The following is a 26,846-nucleotide window of genomic DNA, read 5'->3' as shown; positions in this document are numbered from 1 at the left end:
AAGATGGGCACTGGCACATTTCTAAATTAACCAAGTTTAGGACTAGCCCAATGGCTGCGTAACAATGCCCTGTACTGTCATGCAGAGTCCCAGGCCAGACCTTCTACTCCCCAGGCTGGCTGGAGAAGCCGTCGTGGCCCTGCTCACCGCCCATGGGAGAAGAGCCCCCCCAGTCATTGTGTAATGGTGACACCTCGTGGCCAGGTACTGGGCCCATGATTTCAGGATTCCAGAAGGCCTTGCAATGAGTTAGGAGGGGGAAAAAAATAAATCTGCTGCTGGTGGTGAATAAAAGCTCATTGTGCATGATCCCAACCCCGCTTCCCACCGAACTAGAAGCCCAAATTGATAAGAGACTCACGCCACCCACCCTAAAAATAATAATAATCTTTTTTTTTTTTTTTTAAAACATGCAGGCAGAACATTTCTAACTGCACTTCAGGCCTCTAATTATTCCCTGAAGCAAATGATTTTAATATTTTACTAATACAGGAATGAATTTTCGAAGGAGTTGCGTGCATAAAAGTAACACTTTCCAAAAATCCATTTATGCGTGTTAATTCTCTTTGAAAATTACGTCCATAGAGAATAAATTGGGTGAAGGAAAAATGACACTCAGTCCTAGACCTGAGTAGCATTGATAGAAAAAAAATACAGGACAAAATATTTCATGTCAAAAAATAACCAGTTCATTGAATGAGATAATAAAAATGCTTTATAAAGGTTTAGATTTAACGATCAAGATGGTTTTATTACCTACTGAAACTAAATCATTTCTACCGAACATTTTTCAGATAGTAACATGTCTCAAGGGAAAGTCTTATCTCCTATAAAACTAAAATAGCTTTCTTTTCCCAGTTGCCAATACCTTACAACCAACTTTAGGGCTTGCTTTAAAACATTAAGACACAGGGAGGTAGATCTTAAAAAAGTACGCCGGATTTTATAAGATACGCGCGTATCTTATAAAATCCGGGGTCGGCGAGCACAAGGCTGCGCAAAATCGGCAGCCTGCGCGCGCTGAGCCACGCAGCCTTGCACGCGCCGACCATGGATTTTATAAGATACGCGCGTATCTTATAAAATCCATGGTCGGCGCGTGCAAGGCTGCGCAAAATCAGCAGCCTGCGCGCGCCGAGCCGCGCAGCCTGCCTCCATTCCCTCCAAGGCCGCTCCGAAATCGGAACGGCCTCGGAGGGAACTTTCCTTCCATGTCCCCCTCCCTTCCCCTATCTACCCCACCCCACAGCCCTACCTAAATCCCCCCCTACCTTTTGTTGTGCAAGTTACGCCTGCTTGAAGCAGGCGTAACTTGCGCGCGCCGCCTTGGCATCCCCTGGCACAGGCTGCAGTGCTGGGGGACTCGGGACCGTCCTCCCGGCCCGCCCCGCCCCGGACATGCCCCCAGGACACGCCCCAGACTGCCGACACGCCCCCAGACACGCCCCCTTTACGAAGCCCCGGGACTTGCGCGTGCCGGCGGCCTATGCAAAATAGGTGCGCCGACGCGCGAGTGCCCTGCGCAGGGCTTTTAAAATCTAGCCCAGGGAGCCTAACTTTCAAACCTACGGGGTGAATTTTCAAAGGAGTTACGCATGTAAAGTTGGCATATACACGCAGAAGTAGCTTGCACTCGCATGCATGCTGTTTTGTAAACATCAAACACACACACACACATATTTTTGGTTTCACACACAAAACAGGGCCAGTATAGGGGATGCTATTTTATAAGAGATTTATGTGAATACATTAGGCAGCTTATTCACGCAATTTCACACCTGCTAATTATCCAGCGCAAATGGTATTAGACTCATCTGTTAGTCCTGGGGGAATTCTGCGCTACTGCGATGTGCAGAATGGGCCGGATTTTCAAAAGGTTACGTGCGCCGGGCCTATTTTAAAAATCTCCGGCGACGCGCATAAAGACCCGGGACGCGTGAAAGTCCTGGGGCTTGCAAAAAGGGGCGGTCCAGGGGCGGGGCGGGGCCAGAGGCCTCTGACACAGCGGCCATTTGCTGCTGTGTCGGAGGATCATGTCCTAGCAGGCTGCCGGCAGGCGCAAAAGGTTGGACAAGAATTTGGGGGGGGGGTTAGAGTAGGTCGGGGGGGGGGAAGGTTAGGGGAAGGGGTGGAAGGTTAGATTAGGGGGAAGGGAAGTTCTTTTCCAGTTCCGATTTCGGAGTGGCCTAGGAGGGAACGGGGGAAGCCAGTGGGCATCGGCGCGTGCAAGGTGCACTAGAGTGCACCCCCTTGCATGTGCCAACCCCCGATTTCATAACTTGCGCGCGCAAGTTATGAAATCGGGCGTACATGTGTGCGCTCTGGGTAGCGTGCGCACATGTACGCCCGCGTGCTGGTTTGAAAATCTACCTCAATTTGCGCAGAATTCCCCCTCTGCACAGAATTGCCAAATTCTGCACAGAAAATGTCAGAGGAGACCCCGGCATGCCGCGAATCTAATGTGCCATTGGTGGCGAAGACGAAGGCCCCCGCGTGCCTTGGGACCCACTCCACTTGCAGTGAAGATGAAGGTCCAGGTGAGCGTGAAGGTGTAGAGAGGTGTGTGTGTGCTTGTGAAGAGAGAGAGGGGGAGAGGGGTGTGGGAGAGGGAAAGGGAGAATGAGAGAGAAGAGGGGGAGGGGTGTGAGAGAGAGAGAGAGAGACAGCAGCGGGAGGGGGTGTGAGAGAGAAAGCAGGGGAAGTGAGAGAGAGGAGGGTGCTTGAATGTGAGTGCCAGAGAGAGGGAGCCTATATGAGGAGACTGTGAAGAAGTGTGCATGTGTGTGTGAGAGATTGGGAGCTGGTGTGTATGACAAAGCAATCCTGTGTATGTGAGGGTGCTAGTCTGTGTGAAGGGATTGTGTATGTGTGAGAGGGAGCCTGTGTGAAGGGTTGCTTGAGAGAGACATAGGTAGCCTGTGTGAGGGTGTGTGCGTGAGAGAGAAAGGGAGCTTGTGTGGGTGTGTATGCATGAGAGAGGGACCCTGTACAAGGGGATGTGTGCGTGCGAGAGTGAGGGAGCCTGTATGAGGGTGTGTGTATGTGTACTAGAGAGAGGGAGCATGTGTGTGAGAGAGGGAGGGACAGAGGGAGCCTGTGTAAGGGGCAGTAATGAGAACAGGGTCAAACTCTGGGACTGGCAATAGAGTGGAAGGGGTTGAGCCTAGAGGTGGAGGGGAGAGATACTGGCAGGTGGAGGAGTTGGGGCCTGAGAGGGCAAAGTTGCCAGAGGAGTAGGGAGAGTGAGTGGAAGGGACACTCTTACAGTGAATTTCCAGGGAAATTCTGTTCAAAATATTTAAAATTCTGCATCTTTAAATAACAACTTTCTTCTGCATTAATTTAAAATGTAATTACTTAAAGAATGGACCCAAAAAAAACAAATCGGAAGCCGATCCAAGGTTGCTGTGTAGCAGTAGACAAAGTGGAGATCTGTGTACAAGAAGGACCTTTATTCAAAATAGCCCGTGGCAGCGCCTCTGAACACACACCGCAGTCGGATGGCATGTAAGCGCATCAAAACTCCGGCGATACAAACTAAATAACGTGTTTATGATTTCCCACGCCGGATATGTACTGACCCACGAGCTGTCGCACAACTAGGAAGGAACAACTGGAGCACAAACGCTACAGACAGAGCGGGAGTATAACTCTGTGGCATCAGCCCTGCACTGCCCCCGAAGCAGCTCTTAAAAAGAGCGAAAGTCGGCCAGAGTTTCTTATACACCGATCTCCACTTTGTCTACTGTCACTTAAAGACTGTCATGTAAATTGTGCTATTTTGACCAATACAAAGTTTGCAGAATTTTACGTTTTGTGCGCAGAATTCCTCTCAGGAGTAATTTGTTGTCTGCTGTTGTTGGGTGAGAGGTCTGGATGACCTGGGGGGGGTCAGGGTAAAGTACGAGGAAGGTCTGGGTGAACTGGGTGAGCTGGTGGAGGCATCAGCAAACTGGCAATTTCAGTTATTGATGCATGTTTTAAAGTGACTTCCCAATACAAATCAGGGCTTTCTGCTGGCAAGTTCTGTTTTGGTTTGGGTTTTTTTTTACATGCAAAATAGACCCACATTTCTTTATAAAATCAGTAGGAAAAGAAGGCGCTTTCAATGCATTGCAGGTGTTAGCGTGTAGGCAGACGTACGTGTATTTCATGACCACGTGTACCTGATGCGGGCGCGGGTTATAAAATGCTGCAGATCCCCGTGCAGCCACATAAGCACGCATGCATGGGGCTTCGCAGAGTTGTTTAAAAGTTAACCCTTCCTCTGAGGTACAGCATTTACATGCATAGAGGGATCTGCAGAAACTTAAGTCAGTATTTTATTCACCGTGCAGCATGAGTTTTATATATGTAAATAGCTTCGAAAATGACCCCCTAAAACTTAGATTAAAACGTTTTTAGCGCACACAGGTTCAAAGTTTAGCGGGCCTGCTAAGATGTAGAGGCTCTCCTGCTGACGCCATGCACACGATCACAAAAAGTATAGCGCTGATGTGCTCCCACTAAATAGCACGTAGCCGCCAGACAAAATAGCACACACACATACTAAACTGCGCTTGATCGATCCTTTCTTCTCGTAGCTCTGCCTCCTTGCTTGCAGACTGTATATAAAAAAAAAAAGTCCAACACCGTGGGACTTGTCAGTGCTAAGGGGAGCAGCAGCTGAACCCTCGGGAGAAGAGGTGAAAGTAGAGCAGAGGAGATAAGGGGGGAGAAAGATGTCTGCATGACTTGCGTTGGCTCTTGTACTCATTTTGGACCTGATTACTAAACCTTTGACCTATAGGCACAGAATGGCATTAAAAAAAAAAGCCTCTCTTGTATTATCTTTCCTACAGATCCAGGTTTTGTGGGTGGGGGAGCGAGTATGCGTTTCTTTCAGTCCTTCTATATCAGTGAAAGTCCTGAAGACAGGGCTGGTAAGAGGCAGGTACATGGAAGGGGCTGGGTGACTCCGTGTGTGGGTGCGGAAGGTGTGTGAGAGATTAAAATATGGGGAGGTGCAGCAGGGACGAGAGGGAGAAGGAGAGTGAGGACGACAGGACTGGAGGCAGAGGTGTAGAAGGAAGAGAGATAGCAGTGGGGCTGGCAGAGCAGCCAAATCAGACAGGGAAGAAGGGAACCCCCGCAACGTCCAGATCAGGCTCACTAGGCACTGGGCGGAGGAGGACATGATGGCACGGCACAGCGGGGGAGGTAGGGATGAGAGAACGGAAAGGGAAGAGACGTAAAGAAGCCAGGGACCTCCAAAAAGACTGAGGAAGTAGAGAACGCCATTGTCACAATTAAAAGGGAAATGAAACAGAATTCTACCCAGGAGCTAGGGAGGGCTTGCATGTACGGAGAAATCCAAACCACGAAAGCTAAATGTTTCGGCCGCTTTCTGCTTTGCCCACTCTGGGCTAATTTCACATTAGGCACAACAGACGCGCGCACACACAGGAGTGCCAGCGCCATGCCGGGCACCGTGGAGGGCACTGCTTCTTACCTGCGTCTGCCTCCTCCTCTGCCAGCTTCAACCTGAAGCCTGCGCGATCCCAGAGTCTTGCAGGACCTGCCAGCACCACCTGCTCAGATTTTAGACTGAAGCGCAGATAGGCAGCAGGCGCAGGTAAAAGGTACCGCTCTCCTCCTGTCAGCGGGAGGGAAAGAGGGCAGCTGTGGGGGAGAGGAGCCAGCTGGGGGAGGGGGGAGGATTGTACTGACCCTGCTTGCCATAGCAGTTGTAGTACACATGAAGGAGAAACCAACGGCACATTAAATCTATCCACCAGCTCCACCCCCACTCTGCCCCCAAAACCTTCACCAATTCATAACAGTAAAAACCATATTAATAAAAGGTAAATATATTCCAGAACGGTCAATGAATAGAACATCCAATAAGCAAAAACTCACATAACTGTTTAAATATTTTCCCAAAACCCAATAATATATTTCAAAACAGCTGACATCAAATAACATCCAAAAAATAAAACTAGTAAAAGGTAAACAATCTCTCTCGACCTCCATAACTGAGATCTTTCGATTGCCAATCACCCTCAGACTGTTGTGGAAAGGGGGAAGGTGGCCACACAAACTTTTTTCTCTCTCTCTCTCACACATGTTCATTCTCTCAAATATTCCACATGTGCTCTCGCACAAACACACAGGCAAGCACTCAACCCCCACACACAGGCAAGCACACATGCATGCAGGCAGGCAGTCTCTCTCTCACAGACATGCGCAGGTAGACAAGAAGGAACTTTCACACACACGCAGGAAGGCACAGTCTCTCTCTCTCACACACACACAGGCAAGCAAGCAGACACTCTCACACATACAAGCAGGCATTGTCTCGCTCTCTCTCTCTCACACACACATACACTCAGGCAGGCAAGTACTCTCATATACACAGGCATTCTCACACATGCAGGCAGGCACTGTCTCTCACACACACACACACACACACAGGCAGGCAGGTACTCTCATATACACATGCAAGCAGGCACTGTCTCGCTCTCTCTCTCTCTCACACACACACACAGAGGCAGGCAGGTACTCTCATATACACATGCAGGCAGGCAAGCAGGCACTCTCACACATGCAGGCAGGCACTCTCTCTCTCTCTCACACACAACACACACATACACTCAGGCAGGCAGGTACTCTCATATATAGGGGCAGGCCCTGTCTCTCTCTCTCTCTCATACACACACACACACAGGCAAGCAAGCAGACACTCTCACACATACAGGCAGGCATTGTCTCGCTCTCTCTCTCTCTCACACACACACACACACTCAGGCAGGCAAGTATTCTCATATACACAGGCAGGCAGGCATTCTCACACATGCAGGCAGGCACTGTCTCTCACACACACACACACACACACACATGTACACACAGGCAGGCAGGTACTCTCATATACACATGCAAGCAGGCACTGTCTCGCTCGCTCTCTCTCTCTCTCACACACACACACACACAGAGGCAGGCAAGTACTCTCATATACACATGCAGGCAGGCAAGCAGGCACTCTCACACATGCAGGCAGGCACTGTCTCTCTCTCTCTCTCTCTCACACACGCACACACACATACACTCAGGCAGGCAGGTACTCTCATATATACAGGCAGGCACTGTCTCTCTCTCTCTCTCTCTCACACACACACACTCAGGAAGGCAGGTACTCTCATATACACATGCAAGCAGGCACTGTCTCGCTCGCTCTCTCTCACACACACAGAGGCAGGCAGGCAGGTACTCTCATATACACAGGCAGGCAAGCAGGCACTCTCACACATGCAGGCAGGCACTGTCTCTCTCTCTCTCTCTCACACACACACACACACACACACACACATACACTCAGGCAGGCAGGTACTCTCATATATACAGGCAGGCACTCTCTCTCTCACACACACACACACATACACTCAAGGCAGGCAGGTACTCTCATATACACATGCAGGCAGGCACTGTCTCTCTCTCTCTCACACACACACACACACACACACACACTCAGGCAGGCAGGTACTCATATACACATGCAAGCAGGCACTGTCTCTCTCTCACACACACACACACAGGCAGGCAGGCAAGCAGGCACTCTCACACATGCAGGCAGGCACTGTCTCACTCTCTCTCTCTCTCACACACACACACACAGGCAAGCAGGCACTCTCACACATGCAGGCAGGCACTGTCTCACTCTCTCTCTCACACACACACACACAGGCAAGCAGGCACTCTCACACATGCAGGCAGGCACTGTCTCACTCTCACACACAGGCAGGCAGGCAGGAAGGCACACTATCACGTACAGGCAGGTACTCTGTCACACATGCAGGCAGGAAGGTATTCATTTTCAGCTGTGGCAGCCACCGTGGGATGGGCTCCGCAGCAGTCTGAGCTTCTTCGGCCGTCACGGGATGGGTTCCGCGACAGCCCAGCCGAACCTGTTTTTGGAGGATCGCGGCCTTGCCTTGTGGGCTGCTTCCTCGTCCTCAGCTGTCAGCACCTGATGTTGTCATTCACATGCCAGCAGCCAAGGAGGAAGAAGCAGCCTGAGGTACTGCAAAGCTTCAGTCCTGCAGTAGCAGGAAGGGTAAGTGAGGGGGTGGAAAGGACATAATGTCCTGTCCCACCTGCCGCCAACGAGACTGCCGGTGGAAATTCGGAGGAGGCCATGCCCCCATCCCCCCCCCCCCCACACACACACACACACATACACCATTCCGACGCCTATGATACAAAACCGCACAGCTACAACTATCCTGAACTCCAACCCACCGTTAGGACAACAAATCCAACAACGCCTTAGATGAAGTTTGGACAAAAGAATCTGATTTCTCTGAATTTCTACTGCACTGCTTGAAGCTTTTGCCAGCTCGTCTGCCTCCAGCAGGTCTCACTCCTCCACAGCTTCTTGCTCCAGTGAAGCAGACAAAACGCCAGACCCATACGCTGTGGAGCAGGCAGTGCACTCCAGACTCCTTGCAGGCTTTGGCAGGAGATAGGGCAGAAAGCCACCAAAAGCAATGCGTTTGAAAGTGCGCTCAGTAAGTGCCCTGGATAGCGCCCTATCCCTCTACAGGCGCACAAACTGGGTACAGGAGGGGGGATACTTATTATCGCCTCGAAACACACAACAGCGAGGCCCCCCCCCCCCCCCCCCCCCATCAATTACAAGGACCCAGCAGAATTCCATCCTGAGGACCACAAGCATACGTACGCCCTCCCAGAATAGGAGCATCGCGGCAAAACCCAGCCAACCTGGCCACCGTGTCTGCCAGCAGCAAGCAAGGGCACAGCACAGCACGGCTGTGATGAGGAGTGCCCTCGTTTTCCTAGCCGCTAGGAGGAACCAAACAGTGGCAGCAAGTGGGCCCAAAGCTATGCCAGCCGGGAGTAGAAATAAATACAATTTTTTTTGTCTGAAAGCTCCGAGAGCCAGGCAGACCGGCGCGTGGCTGTCGGCGTGTCTGCGGAGGAGAGGCGGGCGTTAATGGAGCTCCTACGCAGGATCCTCCTCCTCCTCTGTGCTCCGGAGAACCGCTTTCAGGTGTTCCCAAATATCTTGTGTGCACGCTGAATAACTCGATGACGATTATTATTGTTTTATTACATTTACAAATCACCAAATTTGGAAGAGCTCTAGGAAACATACAACAACATAAACTATGAACCAAATTTGTGTTTGTTTATTTATTTGAAAAAATGAAGGTAACCCCTTTATCCAATGTCCTGAGCGGCTTTCAAATAAACATTCATAAAATAAAAACAAAGAACAGTCATTAAAATACAACTATTAAAATAATAAAACTAACACGAACAAAATTGGCTCAGCTTATATTTACTGTCAACTGTTATATCCTCGGCCTAGGAAAACCGCCATCTCAGCAAGTGAGTTTTAAGTTGTTTCTTAAAGGTTTTACTACATCCATGCCTGCTTATGTAGCATAGAGGGTAACCTGTTCCACGGGGCCACTCTGGCAACCAACAGCAAATTGTCACGTCTATCTGCCCGTCTAATCAGGCGATGACTGGGAATGTCTAAATATTGCCCTCAAGCTTCTCACTGGACGATGAATACAACACTTGGTTATCCAAACACTAATTACACAGCCATATCTCCTTTAGTGATGTTTGCAAACAAATATTTCTCCAAAGACACAAACAAAGAAAATGCAAATGAATGGAGGCCAAAGTCATTAATGAATATGGTCTTTAGGGTGCTATACAATTTTCTTCATATACACAAAATGAAAGAAACCCACACGCCTTACCCGTTTCTCAGGCACAACTGCCAGCAAAGTTATCTTACACAATAAACAAGACGACAAATTTCCAGTCCGGCCAAGAGCGCCTAAGGCAGCTGTTTCAAAGTTACACAAATTCATGTCTACCACAAACTGAAAATAAATGCCATACAGCCCAGGAATCATCATCTTCAGCTCCCTAGGACCAAAACCGGATTTGTCACGCACTTCAAATATTCACTACAAAAAGGGGATGAAATCTCCCTTTGCTTAAAAGGGAAAAAAGACGTCTTCTTGATGGAAGCACGGACATTTATTTGGCTATGGGGAAACGTAGGAGGCAAGGTAGGACCACGCTGTCTACGCCTGGGCTGAAGCTGCTGCCTTGTAGGCCAAGAAATGTCTGCGCCTAATCTCTGATCAGCAAACGACAGCGGTTTACATGGAACCATAATTTCTGATTCACAAACGCAGAGGGCTCTCGATGCTATCTGCAGCCAGATGTCTGAAAAAGGAAACACAAGCATCTGGTCCCCTCAGGGGCTATTAACCTCCCGCCGACGCCTCCCAATTGCCCCAGCCTGCAGACATTACCATAAGCGGATACAACGAGTATTTATAAACGTTTTCAGCAAGCAGGATAACATCAACAAGGATGTGAGCATTCATCTTCAACCCTAAGCCCTCCACGGCAGAATATCCGAGGCAAAAATAAATAAAGGGGGTCTTTCAATAAAATATGATAACCTGCCTCGCCGACATGATCTACCGTGATGCGCCGAGCACTGTGTGACCTAATGTTTCAAAAGTTACCATGCTTAATGTGGGCTGTCAAAAAATGACTGATTTTGGGGTCAAATCGTCATGGGAAAAGTTCAGTTCTTGCCTTTGTGTTCTATTTTTATTCATTTGAAAAAGAATGTCAAAATCCTGAACATTCAATTTTGGCTAATTAACTTTCATATTCCTTTCTTCTCATTTAGTCAGCAGTAACGTGGATTGTGCCTTTTTTTTTTTCTGTAGAGAGTCTATCAAGCTAGGGCGAGAGAACACTGTAGAAATCTCATCTTTGTCTGACTTTTCCTCACTCCAAATCACATCAAATCTTCACCAAGGTGTGCTGTGCTATTCATACGTCTTACTCTGCATGTAAGGCTGGCCCCAAAACCCCACCTCGTTACTACCTTGCCCTCCTATAGTGGCATAAATAGTTGACTAATATGTGTCTCTCCCCTCTCCCTGCCCAAAAATGAATTTGTGATAATATTGCAAATTCTGTTTTGGGCCTATTGCACAGCTTAATGCCAGGAAAAAAGGTGAAATTATTTCCAGTGTTAAAAGCGAGCATTACGCTATCGCACGCTGCGATAATGCCCCTCATTTTCATTGATCCCGCCCAAACCCCTTCCCGATCCCGCCCCTTTGAATACATTTTAAAAATTTGCATTCACGCCATGCGTTGTGCTACATATCGCTGGCATTATGCCGGGCGTTAGGGCCCTAACGCCTGCCATAATGCATTTTGATAAATGACCCTGTGAGTGACACATTCAAGAGGAAAAGCTCCTCCTGCATCAACCCCATTCTATCAGCCAATCTAGCACAAGCATCGAACTAGCAACGCCACCTGGAATTCTTCCAAACATCAGTGGGTTTATTTCTTCTACTCATTCCTTCTTTGGTCTTATTTTTAGGTCTCTCCCTTTCGTCCAAATTTATTTCTTAGATTTTGACAGACTGTAGCACTAAAAAGCATGCCACTGAAGGCATGTATTAAAAAAAAAAAAAAAAATCAGGACGATGCTTGCATGAGGTCCTAAAGGAGGTCAAAATAGCCACATCTCAATCCACTTAGACTGGAGTTGCAGGTGCTTTCAAAAACGTTCACCACCACCACCACAGAAATTAAACAAACATCAAAATGAAAAAGTTGAATGTTAATATTTGAACTGAGCATTATTCAAAATATTTTTTTTTCCAATTTCAGCTTATAATATGGAAAATTATATTGGGGTAATTTTCAAAAGGATTTATGTGCTTAAAACTGGGTTATACACGCGTAAATGGGTTTTTGAAAATTGCTACAATATAGGTCATTGAAATGTCAATAGGCTTTAAGCATGTAAGTGCACTTTAAGCATGTAAATGAGCCCATTTATGAGGAGTATAAAAACTGTTTCTCTAGGCCCTAGAGCCTATTAATTTGCATCAGTTTATCTTATTTTGGTATTTCTCATATTTCAAGAAAAGCAACACAGAGTTGTTACTTTTCATGATTACTTAGCATTTTCAAAACTTCTTGGTCTGTTGTTCTTTTATGAATAAAATATTCTTTATAAGTCTCTACTGGGTTCTTCGCAGCTTGTGAGGCCCTTTTATTGGGTCAACAGACCACTTATCCAAAGACGACATACATGACTTTCAAGCCCAGACAGAACATCGTGAACTTGTACATCAGTCTCTGGATACTTCTTACACCGGTTCAATAAACATCACCATGACCTGTAGAGAACCCATCTCTCTCCAGAACCAATGCAACTAAACTCTGAACTTCATGGTCTATTGCGAACTTATTTGTGGAGGTTGAAAAGGAAAACAGTTTCAGAGAAAGTCGTGTTTGCCTATTTTGCACTGGGTGGAAAGATTGCTTGCTGAATGTGTCAAGATTTGGCACTGAGGGAAAAAAAAAAAAAAGAGAAGAAGGACAGACGGGTAGGCGACATGTCGCCAGGCAGGATACAATATTAAGCAGTGTACCTGCAGCCTGCCTAAAAAACACGTCCAGCAGCAGCTTTCAAACCTGGGCAACAGGCTGCCTTCAAATTTTATTTCCCCTATTAAGCTAAGAACATATGGATTGAAAAGGGAGCTGAGAAACTTACCCACGTTCTCTGATCAGGCAACTGGAACTGGAAACAAAATTAAAACAAAAAAGTTATTCTTGCATCATGATTTTAAAACATATTCTTCAATTCGGTTGCTCTATTGTTTACATGGTTAATTATTTCCACAGTGCTCAAGTACTGCTAGCTCCCTGAATCCACCAATTTCACAAGCTTTTTAAATGCTGTGTTTATTTGTGGCATGTATTAGTCGCTTGCTGCCAAAGCTCTAGGCAACATACAGTTAGATATTCATGGAAATAAAAAATCAGAACAAACAAAATAAAAGCAAAACTTTTTTTTTTTTTCATAAATCAGACATCATATCAAAGAGTTTTGAATCACAGCAACTCCTCCCCATATTCCCGCTGAAACAGAACGGACTAGGCCTTAAATATCTTAATACAAGAAGTAAGATTCAACTTTTCTGGTCAAGAGTTCCAGAAAACAGGCGCCAACACTGAAAATGCTTTCGCTGTGGTAGCAAACGAATGCTAAACGTAGCCGTCTTCACAACTTTCCTCATGCAGTCAAAACTCGGCAGCAAGCCCAGAACCTTTATTAAGCAGCCAGCCATATGCAGCTTGAACCAACGACATGAAGGGATGGGAACTGGAAAGCTAAATTAGTTGGGCAGATGGCAGACTAGACAGGCCATGGAGTCTTTTCCTGCCATCAGGTTTCAGTGTGTAACATTCGCTGCGCAAAGTTTTTGTGTGGACAGTTACCTAAAGATAAAGGGGGGGGGGGGTCGGGCGGGAAGTGTGGTGGGGGCAGTTAACATATTTAGCGGGAGAGTGCCATCTTAAGCGTTATCCAGCTATATTTGTGTGCATAAGTCGGTGCGCAGAAATAACAGGCCTAAAGTTATCCGAATAACTATATCTAAGGTTTTTTTTCCTCCTATTCTATATCTATGGGAAGAATCCTTGATGAATCATACTGTTAATTATTCAAGCACAGAGACCCAAAATACGATGCTTTCTTTTTTAAGTGTCCCTTCAGTTGAAAGAAAATCATTCTGAAAAAGCACTTTTCCACGATGTGTAACTTATAGAAACCCAGAAAGGTTGGTGGATATATGGAACAGCCTCCCAGAGGTGGTGCTGGTGGAGACAAAAGTGACCTCCGTTTTCAAGAAAACATGAAATATGCACAGCAGTTCCTCCACAGTGAAGAAACGAAGGTAGCTCATGTGAGCGAATCGAATGGCTTGATTTATCGTGCGGAGAAAAATGGCTTACAAAGAACAGGCCATGCTCTTTGATCATCACAGCTCCAGTTAAGTTCCAAAACCTCATAGACTATTTTCGCCATACCATAAATGAGCAAGAAAGTTTCAAAATTACAAACTAATATCTGTTGCAAGGTATGCATTAATGGAATTCTTTTCTTAATGGACAAACAGGGAGGGTAAATGAACGCACATGCGCCCATATATATATATATGTGTGTGTGTATGGGTGCACGGCAACATACGCAGAAATCTTATATCCTGCACGCAAGCATGCACACGTTATAAAATAGGGCTCGTGCGTGTCTGCGCGCTCCTAATTTTAAGCATGGGCGTGAACAGCTGGGAATAGCCGGCATTTACACGAACGCGTGAGCAAATTTTAAAACATCCTCAAGTGAAGGAAATGACCAGTTTAACCAGCTCATCCTCCAGTTTGCCCAGTCCATCTCTAGGTCATCAAGACTCCTGGTTCTTTAGCCTGCACTCCCCCCCAGTTTACGCAGACCCCCCCCCCCCCCAGACTTACACCTGATCGATAGCAAAGGTAAATCTGCGCAGAAATGAACTGGACGCGTGCCGCATTCGCCGCGCCTCATTCGCGCATTTCTCTTTTCCCCGCACCCATTCCGCCCCTCTTCTACTTGATGCAAGATATTCACGCATCGGTACTCGTGCGCGTATGCGGCAGGTTTATACAATCGTATGGCGACGTGCATGTACTAGATGCGTGCGAATCTTTTAAAAAACCTCACCTTTTATGGCATTGCTTGTTTAAATACGGTGTAACTGACTCCATGTTGCTTTTGTATCCTTACTGAAAAAAACCACCCAAGGAAACCCACCAATATACCTCAAACATGCTTCTAATGTGGTCATAGAACAATGTTTCTTATAGACTTAGACTGCTAACACCTACATCTCACTCGATGTGTATCTCTGATTTCTGCTAACCCTTCCCAAGTGATATCCACCCTAATTGCACTACAAATCTTTTCACGCATCTGTGTATACTGTTCTGCTTTATGTGCCTTACTTCATGCAACCCGTATTTATGCTGCGAATCCATACTATGTTACATTGTTTCTGTTGTAACTCACTTTACATTCTCTTGACAGAAAAACAAAAAAATAAATGATGATGATACCAAGCTCAGAGACCCCAGTAACAATTTTAAAGCCTCCCCTAGCTCCCCATCTCTATAGTTGAATTTTAATTCTAAGTTAACTTGCTCCCTCTGTCTTTCCAACTCCCAAGTTCCACTCCCCTGTTTGATTGTAACTTTTTGCTCCTTCTGGTTGTTATTGTCAATTGTTACGACACTATGTTTTACTGTAAACCGATATGACATGACAGATGTCATGAATGTCGGTATATAAAAGCAATAAATAAATAAATAAGATGCATTGTAGGTTCTTAAAGTTCTGGTACTACCCAATATTCTCTCGGGAGCTCAAGTTGATAGACCTTTCACCAGATCTTGGTCTGTCTTTCTCGCCGCTTACTTTAATCTTCATTCACTTCCATTTATAAACACTACAAATATTGTTTCTTATAAAATGAGAAACTGAACAATGCGATAGGTCCATGTGCATTACTCTTTTGACACATGCTTCATGAGCTCAGCACACTTTTTCGATGCCTCTACTCCGAACACACACAAACCCACCACTGCCGTTTTCAACCAGCTTTCTAGTTTCGGACTTCCACTGGTCTAGCTTAAGTTAGATAAGGACTATGCATGGCTAAGTTGCAGGGCTTCTCATTTCATTACAATGGAGTGATCTGTAGTTAAAAGAAAGCTCCTCAAAAGCAGCAGAAAAAAAATAGCAAGTGCATAAGACGAATGCATTTATGTAGCTGGTAAAATTACTGCAAAGCTCTGAAAATATTACGATTAAACAGAAATGAAAGCTCCTGCTACTTGAAGATGTTTGTAAAGCCAATTACATGAATAAACAGTAATTTACAAGGCAATTTGATTGAAAATGTCCCTCTCTCAATATGGTTAAAAGAGTGCATGGCATCCCTCCCCCCCAAATGTGGCTAGAAGTGACCGCTTTTGGCATTCCTGTGGCCGTGTGTAGTTCAGAGGAGGAAAATAACGCACGTAGCATTTAAAACTGTACACACAGGGAGGAAAACTTTCAAAACTGTTTGCATGTGCCCATTTACGCATATATATGAGTATGCGCAAAACTGCTCAATATTTTATAACCTGCACATATTATAAAATCTGAGCACAAGTTCGGACTATAGTAAATCGGCATTTATCCAGATATCTGGCTAAGTACCGAACTTATCCGGATAAGTTTGAAAATCGCTACTTAGACGGATAAATATCACTTTTCAGACTTATCTGGCTATGTTGGCCTGCTGCTACTTAGCCACATAAATTGGAACATAGTTGGATAAGTGCTACAATTTATCCAAATAACTTCAAATTTGTCTTATCCAATTAACAAGAAAGGTGCTACTTAGCCGAATAAGTTGGAAATTAGCTGGATAAGTGTGCAGAAATCATATACCTATGTATTTGTACTTCCAATTTTAAGAAGTTACACGTATTGGGGTAGATTTTCAGAGAATTACGCGTACACGTTACGCGCGTAACCCCCAAAAACCTACCCCATACCCCCCCCTGCTCGCGCTGGAGGCCTATCTTGCATAGGCCTCCAGCGCGCGCAAAGCCCCGGGACGCGCGTAAGTCCCGGGGCTTTCCTGGGGGGGCGTGTCAGGGGGCGTGTCGCGACTGGCGCATCATCAGGGGCGTGTCGGGGGCGTGATGCCACTGGTGCGTCATCCGGGGGTGTTACGGGGCGTGGCCATGGCCTCCGGACCAGCCCCCGGACCGGAACATGGCGCACAGCAGCTGGCCCGGCGCGCGCAAAGTTACGCCTGCCTCGAGCAGGCGTAACTTATTCAACAAAGGTAGGGGGGGTTAGATAGGGCTGGGGGGGTGGGTTAGGTAGGGGAAGGGAGGGGAAGGTGCGGGGTGGTGGAAGGAAAGTTCCCTCCAAGGCCGGTCCGATTTCGGAGCGGCCTCGGAGGGAACGGAGACACGCCGCACAGCTCGGTGCGGGCAGGCTGACGATTTTGGGCAGCCTTGCGCGCGCCGACCCCAGATTTTAATGGCTACGCGCGTATCTATTGAAATTCCGCGTACTCTTGTTCGTGCCTGGTGCGCAAACAAAAATACGCATGTGCGCAAATTTATAAAATCTATCCCATAGATTTTATCGCATTAATGTGACGATTTTACTCCCCATAAGTCTGTTTTTATAAGTATTAGCGAATTGTATAACATGTGCATGGCAATTAAATCACCAGCTTTACCAATTAGTCTACCAGTCCACCCAGTCCATATACAGCCCTCTACCCAGTCATTTTTTCACTTTAACGATGTTTTCGATCATTTACACCAGATATTGAGCAGAAGTAAATATACGCAAGTAAAAGACTTATGCACGTCATTTTGGCAGGTTTTAAAATAGAAACTAATCTGCTTGGTTCTGCCTCAGAATACTCCTTTCTGACCTGGGCAAAGTTACTTGCAGACCCTGATTTATGCGTAAAAGTTTCAGTTTTTAAAACAGCATGTATTCGTGCATGGACTATTTCATGCATAAGAACATAAGAACATAAGAAAATGCCATACTGGGTCAGACCAAGGGTCCATCAAGCCCAGCATCCTGTTTCCAACAGTGGCCAATCCAGGCCATAAGAACCTGGCAATTACCCAAACACTAAGTCTATTCCATGTTACTGTTGCTAGTAATAGCAGTGGCTATTTTCTAAGGCAACTTAATTAATAGCAGGTAATGGACTTCTCCTCCAAGAACTTATCCAATCCTTTTTTAAACACAGCTATACTAACTGCACTAACCACATCCTCTGGCAACAAATTCCAGAGTTTAATTGTGCGTTGAGTAAAAAAGAACTTTCTCCGATTAGTTTTAAATGTACCCCATGCTAACTTCATGGGGTGCCCCCTAGTCTTTCTACTATCCGAAAGAGTAAATAACCGATTCACATCTACCCGTTCTAGACCTCTCATGATTTTAAACACCTCTATCATATCCCCCCTCAGCCGTCTCTTCTCCAAGCTGAAAAGTCCTAACCTCTTTAGTCTTTCCTCATAGGGGACCTGTTCCATTCCCCTTATCATTTTGGTAGCCCTTCTCTGTACCTTCTCCATCGCAATTATATCTTTTTTGAGATGCGGCGACCAGAATTGTACACAGTATTCAAGGTGCGGTCTCACCATGGAGCGATACAGAGGCATTATGACATTTTCCGTTTTATTCACCATTCCCTTTCTAATAATTCCCAACATTCTGTTTGCTTTTTTGACTGCCGCAGCACACTGAACCGACGATTTCAATGTGTTATCCACTATGACGCCTAGATCTCTTTCTTGGGTTGTAGCACCTAATATGGAACCCAACATTGTGTAATTATAGCATGGGTTATTTTTCCCTATATGCATCACCTTGCACTTATCCACATTAAATTTCATCTGCCATTTGAATGCCCAATTTTCCAGCCCCACAAGGTCTTCCTGCAATTTATCTCAATCTGCTTGTGATTTAACTACTCTGAACAATATTGTGTCATCTGCAAATTTGATTATCTCACTCGTATTTCTTTCCAGATCATTTATAAATATATTGAAAAGTAAGGGTCCCAATACAGATCCCTGAGGCACTCCACTGTCTACTCCCTTCCACTGAGAAAATTGTCCATTTACTCCTACTCTGTTTTCTGTCTTTTAGCCAGTTTGCAATCCACGAAAGGACATCGCCACCTATCCCATGACTTTTTACTTTTCCTAGAAGCCTCTCATGAGGAACTTTCTCAAACGCCTTCTGAAAATCCAAGTATACTACATCTACCGGTTCACCTTTATCCACATGTTTATTAACTCCTTCAAAAAAGTGAAGCAGATTTGTGAGGCAAGACTTGCCTTGGGTAAAGCCATGCTGACTTTGTTCCATTAAACCATGTCTTTCTATATGTTCTGTGATTTTGATGTTTAGAACACTTTCCACTATTTTTCCTGGCACTGATGTCAGGCTAACCGGTCTGTAGTTTCCCAGATCACCCCTGGAACCCTTTTTAAATATTGGGGTTACATTTGCTATCCTCCAGTCTTCAGGTACAATGGATGATTTTAATGATAGGTTACAAATTTTTACTAATAGGTCTGAAATTTCATTTTTTAGTTCCTTCAGAACTGTGGGGTGTATACCATCCGGTCCAGGTGATTTACTACTCTTCAGTTTGTCAATCAGGCCTACCACATCTTCTAGGTTCACCGTGATTTGATTCAGTCCATCTGAATCATTACCCATGAAAACCTTCTCCATTACGGGTACCTCCCCAACATCCTCTTCAGTAAACACCGAAGCAAAGAAATCATTTAATCTTTCCGCGATGGCCTTATCTTCTCTAAGTGCCCCTTTAACCCCTCGATCATCTAACGGTCCAACAGACTCCCTCACAGGCTTTCTGCTTCGGATATATTTTTAAAAGTTTTTACTGTGAGTTTTTGCCTCTACAGCCAACTTCTTTTCCAATTCTCTCTTAGCCTGTCTTATCAATGTCTTACATTTAACTTGCCAACGTTTATGCTTTATCCTATTTTCTTCTGTTGGTTCCTTCTTCCAATTTTTGAATGAAGATCTTTTGGATAAAATAGCTTCTTTCACCTCCCCTTTTAACCATGCCGGTAATCGTTTTGCCTTCTTTCTACCTTTCTTAATGTGTGGAATACATCTAGACTGTGCTTCTAGAATGGTATTTTTTAACAATGACCACGCCTCTTGGACATTTTTTACTTTTGTAGCTGCTCCTTTCAGTTTTTTTCTAACAATTTTTCTCATTTTATCAAAGTTTCCCTTTTGAAAGTTTAGCACGATTTGCACACTGTTCCTCTTCCAGTCATTAAATCAAATTTGATCATATTATGATCACTATTGCCAAGCGGCCCCACCACCGTTACCTCTCTCACCAAGTCCTGTGCTCCACTGAGAATTAGATCTAAAATTGCTCCCTCTCTTGTCGGTTCCTGAACCAATTGCTCCATAAAGCTATCATTTATTCCATCCAGGAACGTTATCTCTCTAGCGTGTCCCGATGATACATTTACCCAGTCAATATTGGGGTAATTGAAGTCTCCCATTATTACTGCACTACCAGTTTGGTTAGCTTCCCTAATTTCTCTTACCATTTCACTGTCCGTCTCATCATCTTGACCAGGTGGACGGTAATATACCCCTATCACTATAGTCTTCCCCGACATACAAGGGATTTCTACCCATAAAGATTCAATTTTGTATTTAGTCTCATGCAGGATGTTTATCCTGTTGGACTCTATGCCATCCTGGACATAAAGCGCCACACCTCCTCCCGGGTGCTCCTCTCTGTGATTGCGATATAATTTGTACCCCGGTATAGCACTGTCCCATTGGTTATCCTCTTTCCACCATGTCTCTGAGATGCCAATTAAGTCTATGTCATCATTCACTGCTATACATTCTAATTCTCCCATCTTACTTCTTAGACTTCTGGCATTAGCATACAGACATTTCAAAGTTTGTTTTTTGTTTGTATTTTCATTCTGCTTTTTAATTGATAGGGATAAGTTAGAATTTTTTTAGCTCAGGTGAGTTTTTAGTTACAGGCACTTGGACTATTTTTCTAATTATTGGAACCTCACTGTCGGGATGCCCTAATTCTAATGCATCATTAGTATCCTTTGAAGATACCTCTCTCCGAACCTTGCGCTACTGAGCGACTGTCGGCTTTCCCCTTTGTTCTAGTTTAAAAGCTGCTCTATCTCCTTTTTAAAGGTTAGCGCCAGCAGTCTGGTTCCACCCTGGTTAAGGTGGAGCCCATCCCTTCGGAAGAGACTCCCCCCTTCCCCAAAAGGTTCCCCAGTTCCTAACAAAACTGAATCCCTCTTCCTTGCACCATCGTCTCATCCACTCATTGAGACTCCGGAGCTCTGCCTGCCTCTGATGACCTGCGCGTGGAACAGGGAGCATTTCAGAGAATGCTACCCTGGAGGTTCTGGATTTAAGCTTTCTACCTAAGAGCCTAAATTTGGCTTCCAGAACCTCCCTCCCACATTTTCCTAAGTCGGTTGGTGCCCACATGTACCACGACAGCCGGCTCCTCCCCAGCACTGTCTAAAATCCTATCTAGGTGACGCGTGAGGTCCGCCACCCTCACACCAGATAGGCATGTTACCAGGCGATCCTCACGCCCACCAGCCACCCAGCTATCTACATTTTTATGCATGCAACATTTGAAAATTTACCCCATAGTTTTCCATGCAAAAAGCCGGCACAAACACCCAGAGATGCTTTGTACCCATGGCTAGGTTCATAGTGAAAGAATGCAAAATCCATGGGTGCAAAGCATGTGCATCCTTTCCTTTAGTGCAGATAACTTGAAAATTGCCTTCTAATGTAATACAGACTTGGGTGTGCACACGTTCTAACCCCCCAGGAATTGCTTATATATTTGCGCTACTATACTTCTGGTTTTCTTTTTTAAGTAAGTTCCACACACATATATATATATATATATATATATATATATAATTTCATGCTGTAGCCATTTTACCAGTGCATAAAGAATTAACACATTTCCAAAGTACTGTCCAGTACAACCCAGGAAAGGATCAAAATTCTTTAATGTACACCCCATTAAGAACATAAGAACATGCCATGCTGGGTCAGACCAAGGGTCCATCAAGCCCAGCATTCTGTTTCCAACAGTGGCCAATCCAGGCCATGAGAACCTGGCAAGTACCCAAAAACTAAGTCTATTCCATGTTACTGTTGCTAATAATAGCACTGGCTATTTTCTAAATCAACTTAATTAATAGCAGGTAATGAACTTCTCCTCCAAGAACTTATCCAATCCTTTTTTAAACACAGCTATACTAACTGCAATAACCACATCCTGTGCTATTGCCCACTTAATCCCTTACAGAAGGGACCTTTCAGTCAGCATCTTTTATTCTGACAACATAGCAAGGTGCACACTAATACATTAGATAATATTATAGTAGTGCCAAAAACAGTGATGGGTTAGCGAAGTACTCGTTCTGGGTTTATAAAGATATGATGACATTATCCCAACATTAAGATCATGGCACCAGTTTCCAGTCCCTTTCAGGGGCCAATTTAAGAGACTTCTTCTGGTCCATAAGGCATTATTGTAAATAATCTTGCATCCAAATATATGGAATCTGAGGAAGTGACATCACAAACAAGGGTGGCTGTCTACGGGGTTTGTTCCCAACCCCGATATTTTAAATCCTCCATATATTACCCAATCTGTCTCTTAAAAGCCTCCCTGATCCGCACAGTGAACTGCGGGAATCCGAGCCATGTCGGTGAGAAAGAAAGTGGTGAATTTAAAGCAACATTCTTATGAGGTCAGTGTGGCGATAAGAGACTGGAATCCGCATGGGGAGGAGAGAAGATGGCGCAGAGGAGGGCAGCCGCGATGATGACGCAGTAGCTCAAGGATCGGTGATGGGGTCTGGGACTAGAATAGAAATGCTTTCCAGAGTGGACTTTCAATGTTGGCTTAATGAACTCCAACAAGATATGGGTTCGCTGAAGCAGGAAATGTTGTCTACTGTTACTGACTTGCGCAGAGATATGCGGACCTAGGAGAATACGTGGATGATACAGAAAATAGGTTGGATGTACAGGAAGAAGTCTCGGAACAGGCTCAAAAAGAAATAAAAATATTGAGAGAAGAGAATGGCGAATTAAAAGCCTGGATAGAAGATTTATTTATTTATTTATTTTTACTTTTTATATACCGGTGTTCCTGTATAGACTACATATCGCAAGATATGGAGAATAGATCCAGACTAGGTAATCTCCAACTGAGTCGGGTTCCTGAGGAGCTGAAGTTCATGGACTGTGCCAAAATGGCAAGAAGTATTTGTATAGCGATTCTGGGAGAAAAAGAGGAAGAGTTTCCTAAGATAGAATTTGACCGAGCATATCGGGCCCTAGCTAAACCACAGGGCAATATGGCCCGAGATATTGTAGTGTGGTTCCGTAAATATTCAATTAAAGAAAAAGTCTTGGCTCAAGCTATAAACTTGAAGGATTTTCAGTGGCATGGTCATAAGGCAAAGATTTATCAACATCTTTCTCTAGTCATGATCAGAAAGAGAAGATAATTTAAAGATATTCTACAAATACTGAGGAAAGATAACCACAGATATAGATGTCTTTATCAGTTTGGACTACAATCAATGGAGTAACCTTGAGAGTTCAAAGGGTTGATGAAGCAGCTAAGATTTTACTAACAACAGACTTACTGAAGTGAGTGGAGGCTGCCAGGGTCATTCCTCGCTAACTTATGCTAAAGAGCCAATTAGGAGATGGCAGAGAGTGAAGTCTGGTGGAAGACGACTTCGGAGACAGTCGAGTGGTTCGTTGTCTTCAGGAGCAATAGCGACATGAGTAAAGACAGTTGAAAATTTCTACGGTCTGGCAAGACTGAGCAGAGGCCTTTGGAACATGAAGGCTGAGCTTTGTCTCTGAGATTAGTGGCAGTAGTCACTTTGAACCATGACGGACTGAGGGTTCTTTCTTTATGCCTATAGTTAGGCTAACAATGGTTGTTTTTGGGAGTTATTTACTGTGTGCATATTAGGGGGGGAGGGGATAGTAGATGTGCGGCTGGTACATGTTAAGTCATTCCTCAAGAAAATGGGTTATTGACAGAGGTAGGGGAGGGCAGGGGGATGGGGTGGGGAGGGGTGGGAAGAGGGGTTCTTGGGGTTGCCTGTAAGGTTGTGATGGTAATTATGGATGGAGATGGGGAATCCAGAGATAGGACAATTTGGTACTTTTAAGGGGGTATGCATTTCAATATGGTCGGCATGCAGTAAAAGGACTGATTATAAAAATATTACTATAGGGTCAATAAAGATCATTTCATGGAATGTAAAGGGGCTTAATACATTTAGAAAGAGGAAACTTTTTTTTTTTGGAAAGATGCAGTGCAGATGCATGCAGATATTGTATTATGCCAGGAAACCCATTTAAAGAAAAAACATGAGAGATTAATGGCTATGCAGCACTTTCCCCAACAATGTTTTGCGTCTGCCATGGCCAAAAATAAATATGCGGGGGTGGGTGTCTTATTTTTGAAGAATTTAGTGGTGGATGTTTTATCTTCTATTAAGGATATTATAGTTAAATTCAGGATTCACAAAGAGCTGTTTACCCTGGTGAATCTATATGCACCTAACTCTGCACAAGGGGCTTTTTTTGAGAATTTATTGAAGGTTTTACAATAGTGGCTGAGGGAAGTATTATTACTGGAGGTGACTAATTTATCTAGATACCCATATTTGGACAATATTGGGGGAGCCAGATCCCTACAAGTTTGCATAGAAAGTGCCTAAAGGACTTGATGAGTGATTGGGGACTGGTTGATGCTTGGTAGCTTATGCACCCCACTGATCGCAATTACAGCACCTTCTCTAAGACTCATAAGGTTTATTCACAAATAGACTATTTTTTGTAGATAAATAAGTAAATAAGATATAAATAAGTAAATAAATAAATAGTAAATAGGATATAGGTCTGATGACATGGTAAGATCAAGCACCATTTTGGATGATGGTATTGAATTGGGGGGGGGGGGGGGGGTTGGCCAGTTGGCTCGGAGAAGAAATTTTGGAGGCTTAATGAAAGCCTTTTGGAGGACCAAGACTACTGTATACAATTACAACAGGAACTAGAGGAGTATTTGAGAGATAATGATAATGGAGAAGTAATGGAGATAATGATCATGGAGAAGTAGCAGAGGTGACCCTATGGCTTTGTTTAAAAGCTAAGGCTAGGGGGCAGCTTATTGCATGGGCCTCCCTGGTAAGAAAACAAAAAGAACAGATTAAACTGAACTTGCTATTGGAAACTGGCAAATTGGAATTACGGCATATAAAAGAGCACATCTCCCTTGAGAGATACTAGGTTGGAAGCATTACCATCAAAGTTGAATTTAGAGATGGGAGCCATACCTTTTCAACTGGATAAAGTAAAACAAGAATTTTTTGAAGGGGGCAATAAGGAGAGTCGATTGTTGGCCAGGAAGCTGAAAGAGCGTACCACCCAGAACCAGATATTGAAAATCAAGGACAGAGCAGGAAAAATATTTGAAAATAAGAGTATTAGTGAGCAGTTTCCCCAATTCTATCAGGAGCTATAGGCGAACAGTGATGTTGAAAGAGAAGATTATAGAAGGGTATTTAAAAGATATCTCAATTCCCCAAGCAACAGTAGGCCAACAAAGACGGCTTAATACGGAAATATCAACAAGTGATTCAGGAATTGAAAAAGGGAAAGGCCCCATGATTAGACGGTTTTTCTGCAGGTTTCTATAGGTCAATGCCATCAGTTATTGCGGCTCCTTTGGTTGCTATGTTTAATTCTTTGTTATTGGATAATAACCTAGCAGAAGATTCTAATAAAGCAGGGATTACGGTATTGGCCAAACCAGGTAGGGAAGCTATGCTATGTGGGTCCTACAGACCCATCTCTTTAATCAATTTATACCAGAAGATCTTGGCTAAAATATTGGCACAGCGGTTGGGAGTTATGGCTCCAGAGTTTATTTATTTAGACCAGAAGGATTTTGTTCCAGGGAGATTAGCATCTGATAATGTGCAGATGGTAATAAATTTGGTTTGGTGGGCACAGCAGACACAGTGTTCAGCAATTTTGCTGACCGTTGATTCTGAAAATGTTTTTGATATGGTCCATTGGGAGTATTTATTTAAAGTGTTGGAAAAATTGGGTTTGGGAGGGAATTTTTTTTAAGTTGGGTAAAAAGATTGTACACCAAACCAAGTGCCTGTATTAAGATAAATGGGGGTTATTCACCAAATTTTTAGCTTGAGAGGGGTACTAGGCAGGGATGTCCCCTATCCCCATTGCTATTTGCATTCTATTTGGAGCCACTAGCTACAAGAATAGGAATGAAGCTGCAATTCAGGGTGGGGAATGAGATCTATAAGCTTTCTGTTTGCTGATTCTTTGCTCCCTTTGTTGGCCGAGTTGCAGAGATTTAGTAAAATCTCAGGATATAAAATGAATGCTGATAAATTGTAACTATTGAATATCTCTCTGTCAGAGGTGCAGATGGCCCGTATTAAGGCTAAATTTCCACTTAAAATAGTTACTGTCGGTGTGTTCTTGGGTGCAATAATTAGTTCTCAATTAAAGGATCTGTTGGGATTAAATTATGAGGAATTGTGGAAGAAAGCGGAAGAAGATAGGGTGAGGTAGGAGAGGGGTGATTTCTCTTGGCTAGCAAGAACTGCTGTTATAAAAATGAATATTTTATCCAGAATTTCCTATTTATTATGAACTTTACCAATCTTCGAATCTGAAGGGTGTATCGCTCTATGGCAATGTAAACTGCTCTGTTTCATTTGGAAAAGGAGACCACCTAGAGTGGCAAGCCCAGTGATGTACTTGCCAGAGGTGGGCTGGGGGGTAACGTATACATGGTATTATGTAGCTGCTCAACTAAAAGTGGCACTAGAGTGGCACAAAGGAAGACAAAGTAAGAGATGGATTGCAATGGAGCAGGCAATGTTAAATGAGATATCTCCAGAAGTTATGGTCTGGCTTCCTAGGGGGTCGAGAATATTACCTAGGGTGTTCTCTCCGGTACAGCACTTACACTTGATTTGTGGAACAGATAGAGGGTACACTTGATAGGGAATAAGAAATCCTCTCATAAAACATCCTTTCACTACAATAGAGAGTTTATCACTACTGTGGTTCAACAAGATGGAGAGAGAAGGGATGCTCTAGATTAGAACAGGTGTGGCACAGAAATCGAACTGTAGATTTTGATGATTCAGAGAGATTTTGAATTGCCTGCTGCCGACTAGTATTTTTACCTGCAGATTAGGCCCTGGGTAAAGAT

The 26,846-nt window shown here is 44.5% G+C and overlaps 1 protein-coding gene across 10 annotated transcripts in view; it reads right to left on the bottom strand.

The window, feature by feature from the left end:
- MECOM (MDS1 and EVI1 complex locus) overlaps positions 1 to 26,846 on the bottom strand; it is an 881,649-nt gene that overhangs the window by 44,609 nt on the left and 810,194 nt on the right. For all 10 annotated transcript variants that reach the window (XM_029616015.1, XM_029616016.1, XM_029616018.1 and 7 more), the window contains one exon: positions 12,626 to 12,652. In XM_029616015.1, the coding sequence (XP_029471875.1) occupies positions 12,626 to 12,652 (27 nt within the window). The remainder of the gene's footprint in view (positions 1 to 12,625; positions 12,653 to 26,846) is intronic.

This window comes from Rhinatrema bivittatum, chromosome 9, assembly GCF_901001135.1.
Source record: "Rhinatrema bivittatum chromosome 9, aRhiBiv1.1, whole genome shotgun sequence".
In the NCBI taxonomy this organism is placed as follows: domain Eukaryota; kingdom Metazoa; phylum Chordata; class Amphibia; order Gymnophiona; family Rhinatrematidae; genus Rhinatrema; species Rhinatrema bivittatum.
Note: the sequence above shows the minus strand (reverse complement) of the source record. Positions and strands in the feature narration are given on the sequence as shown.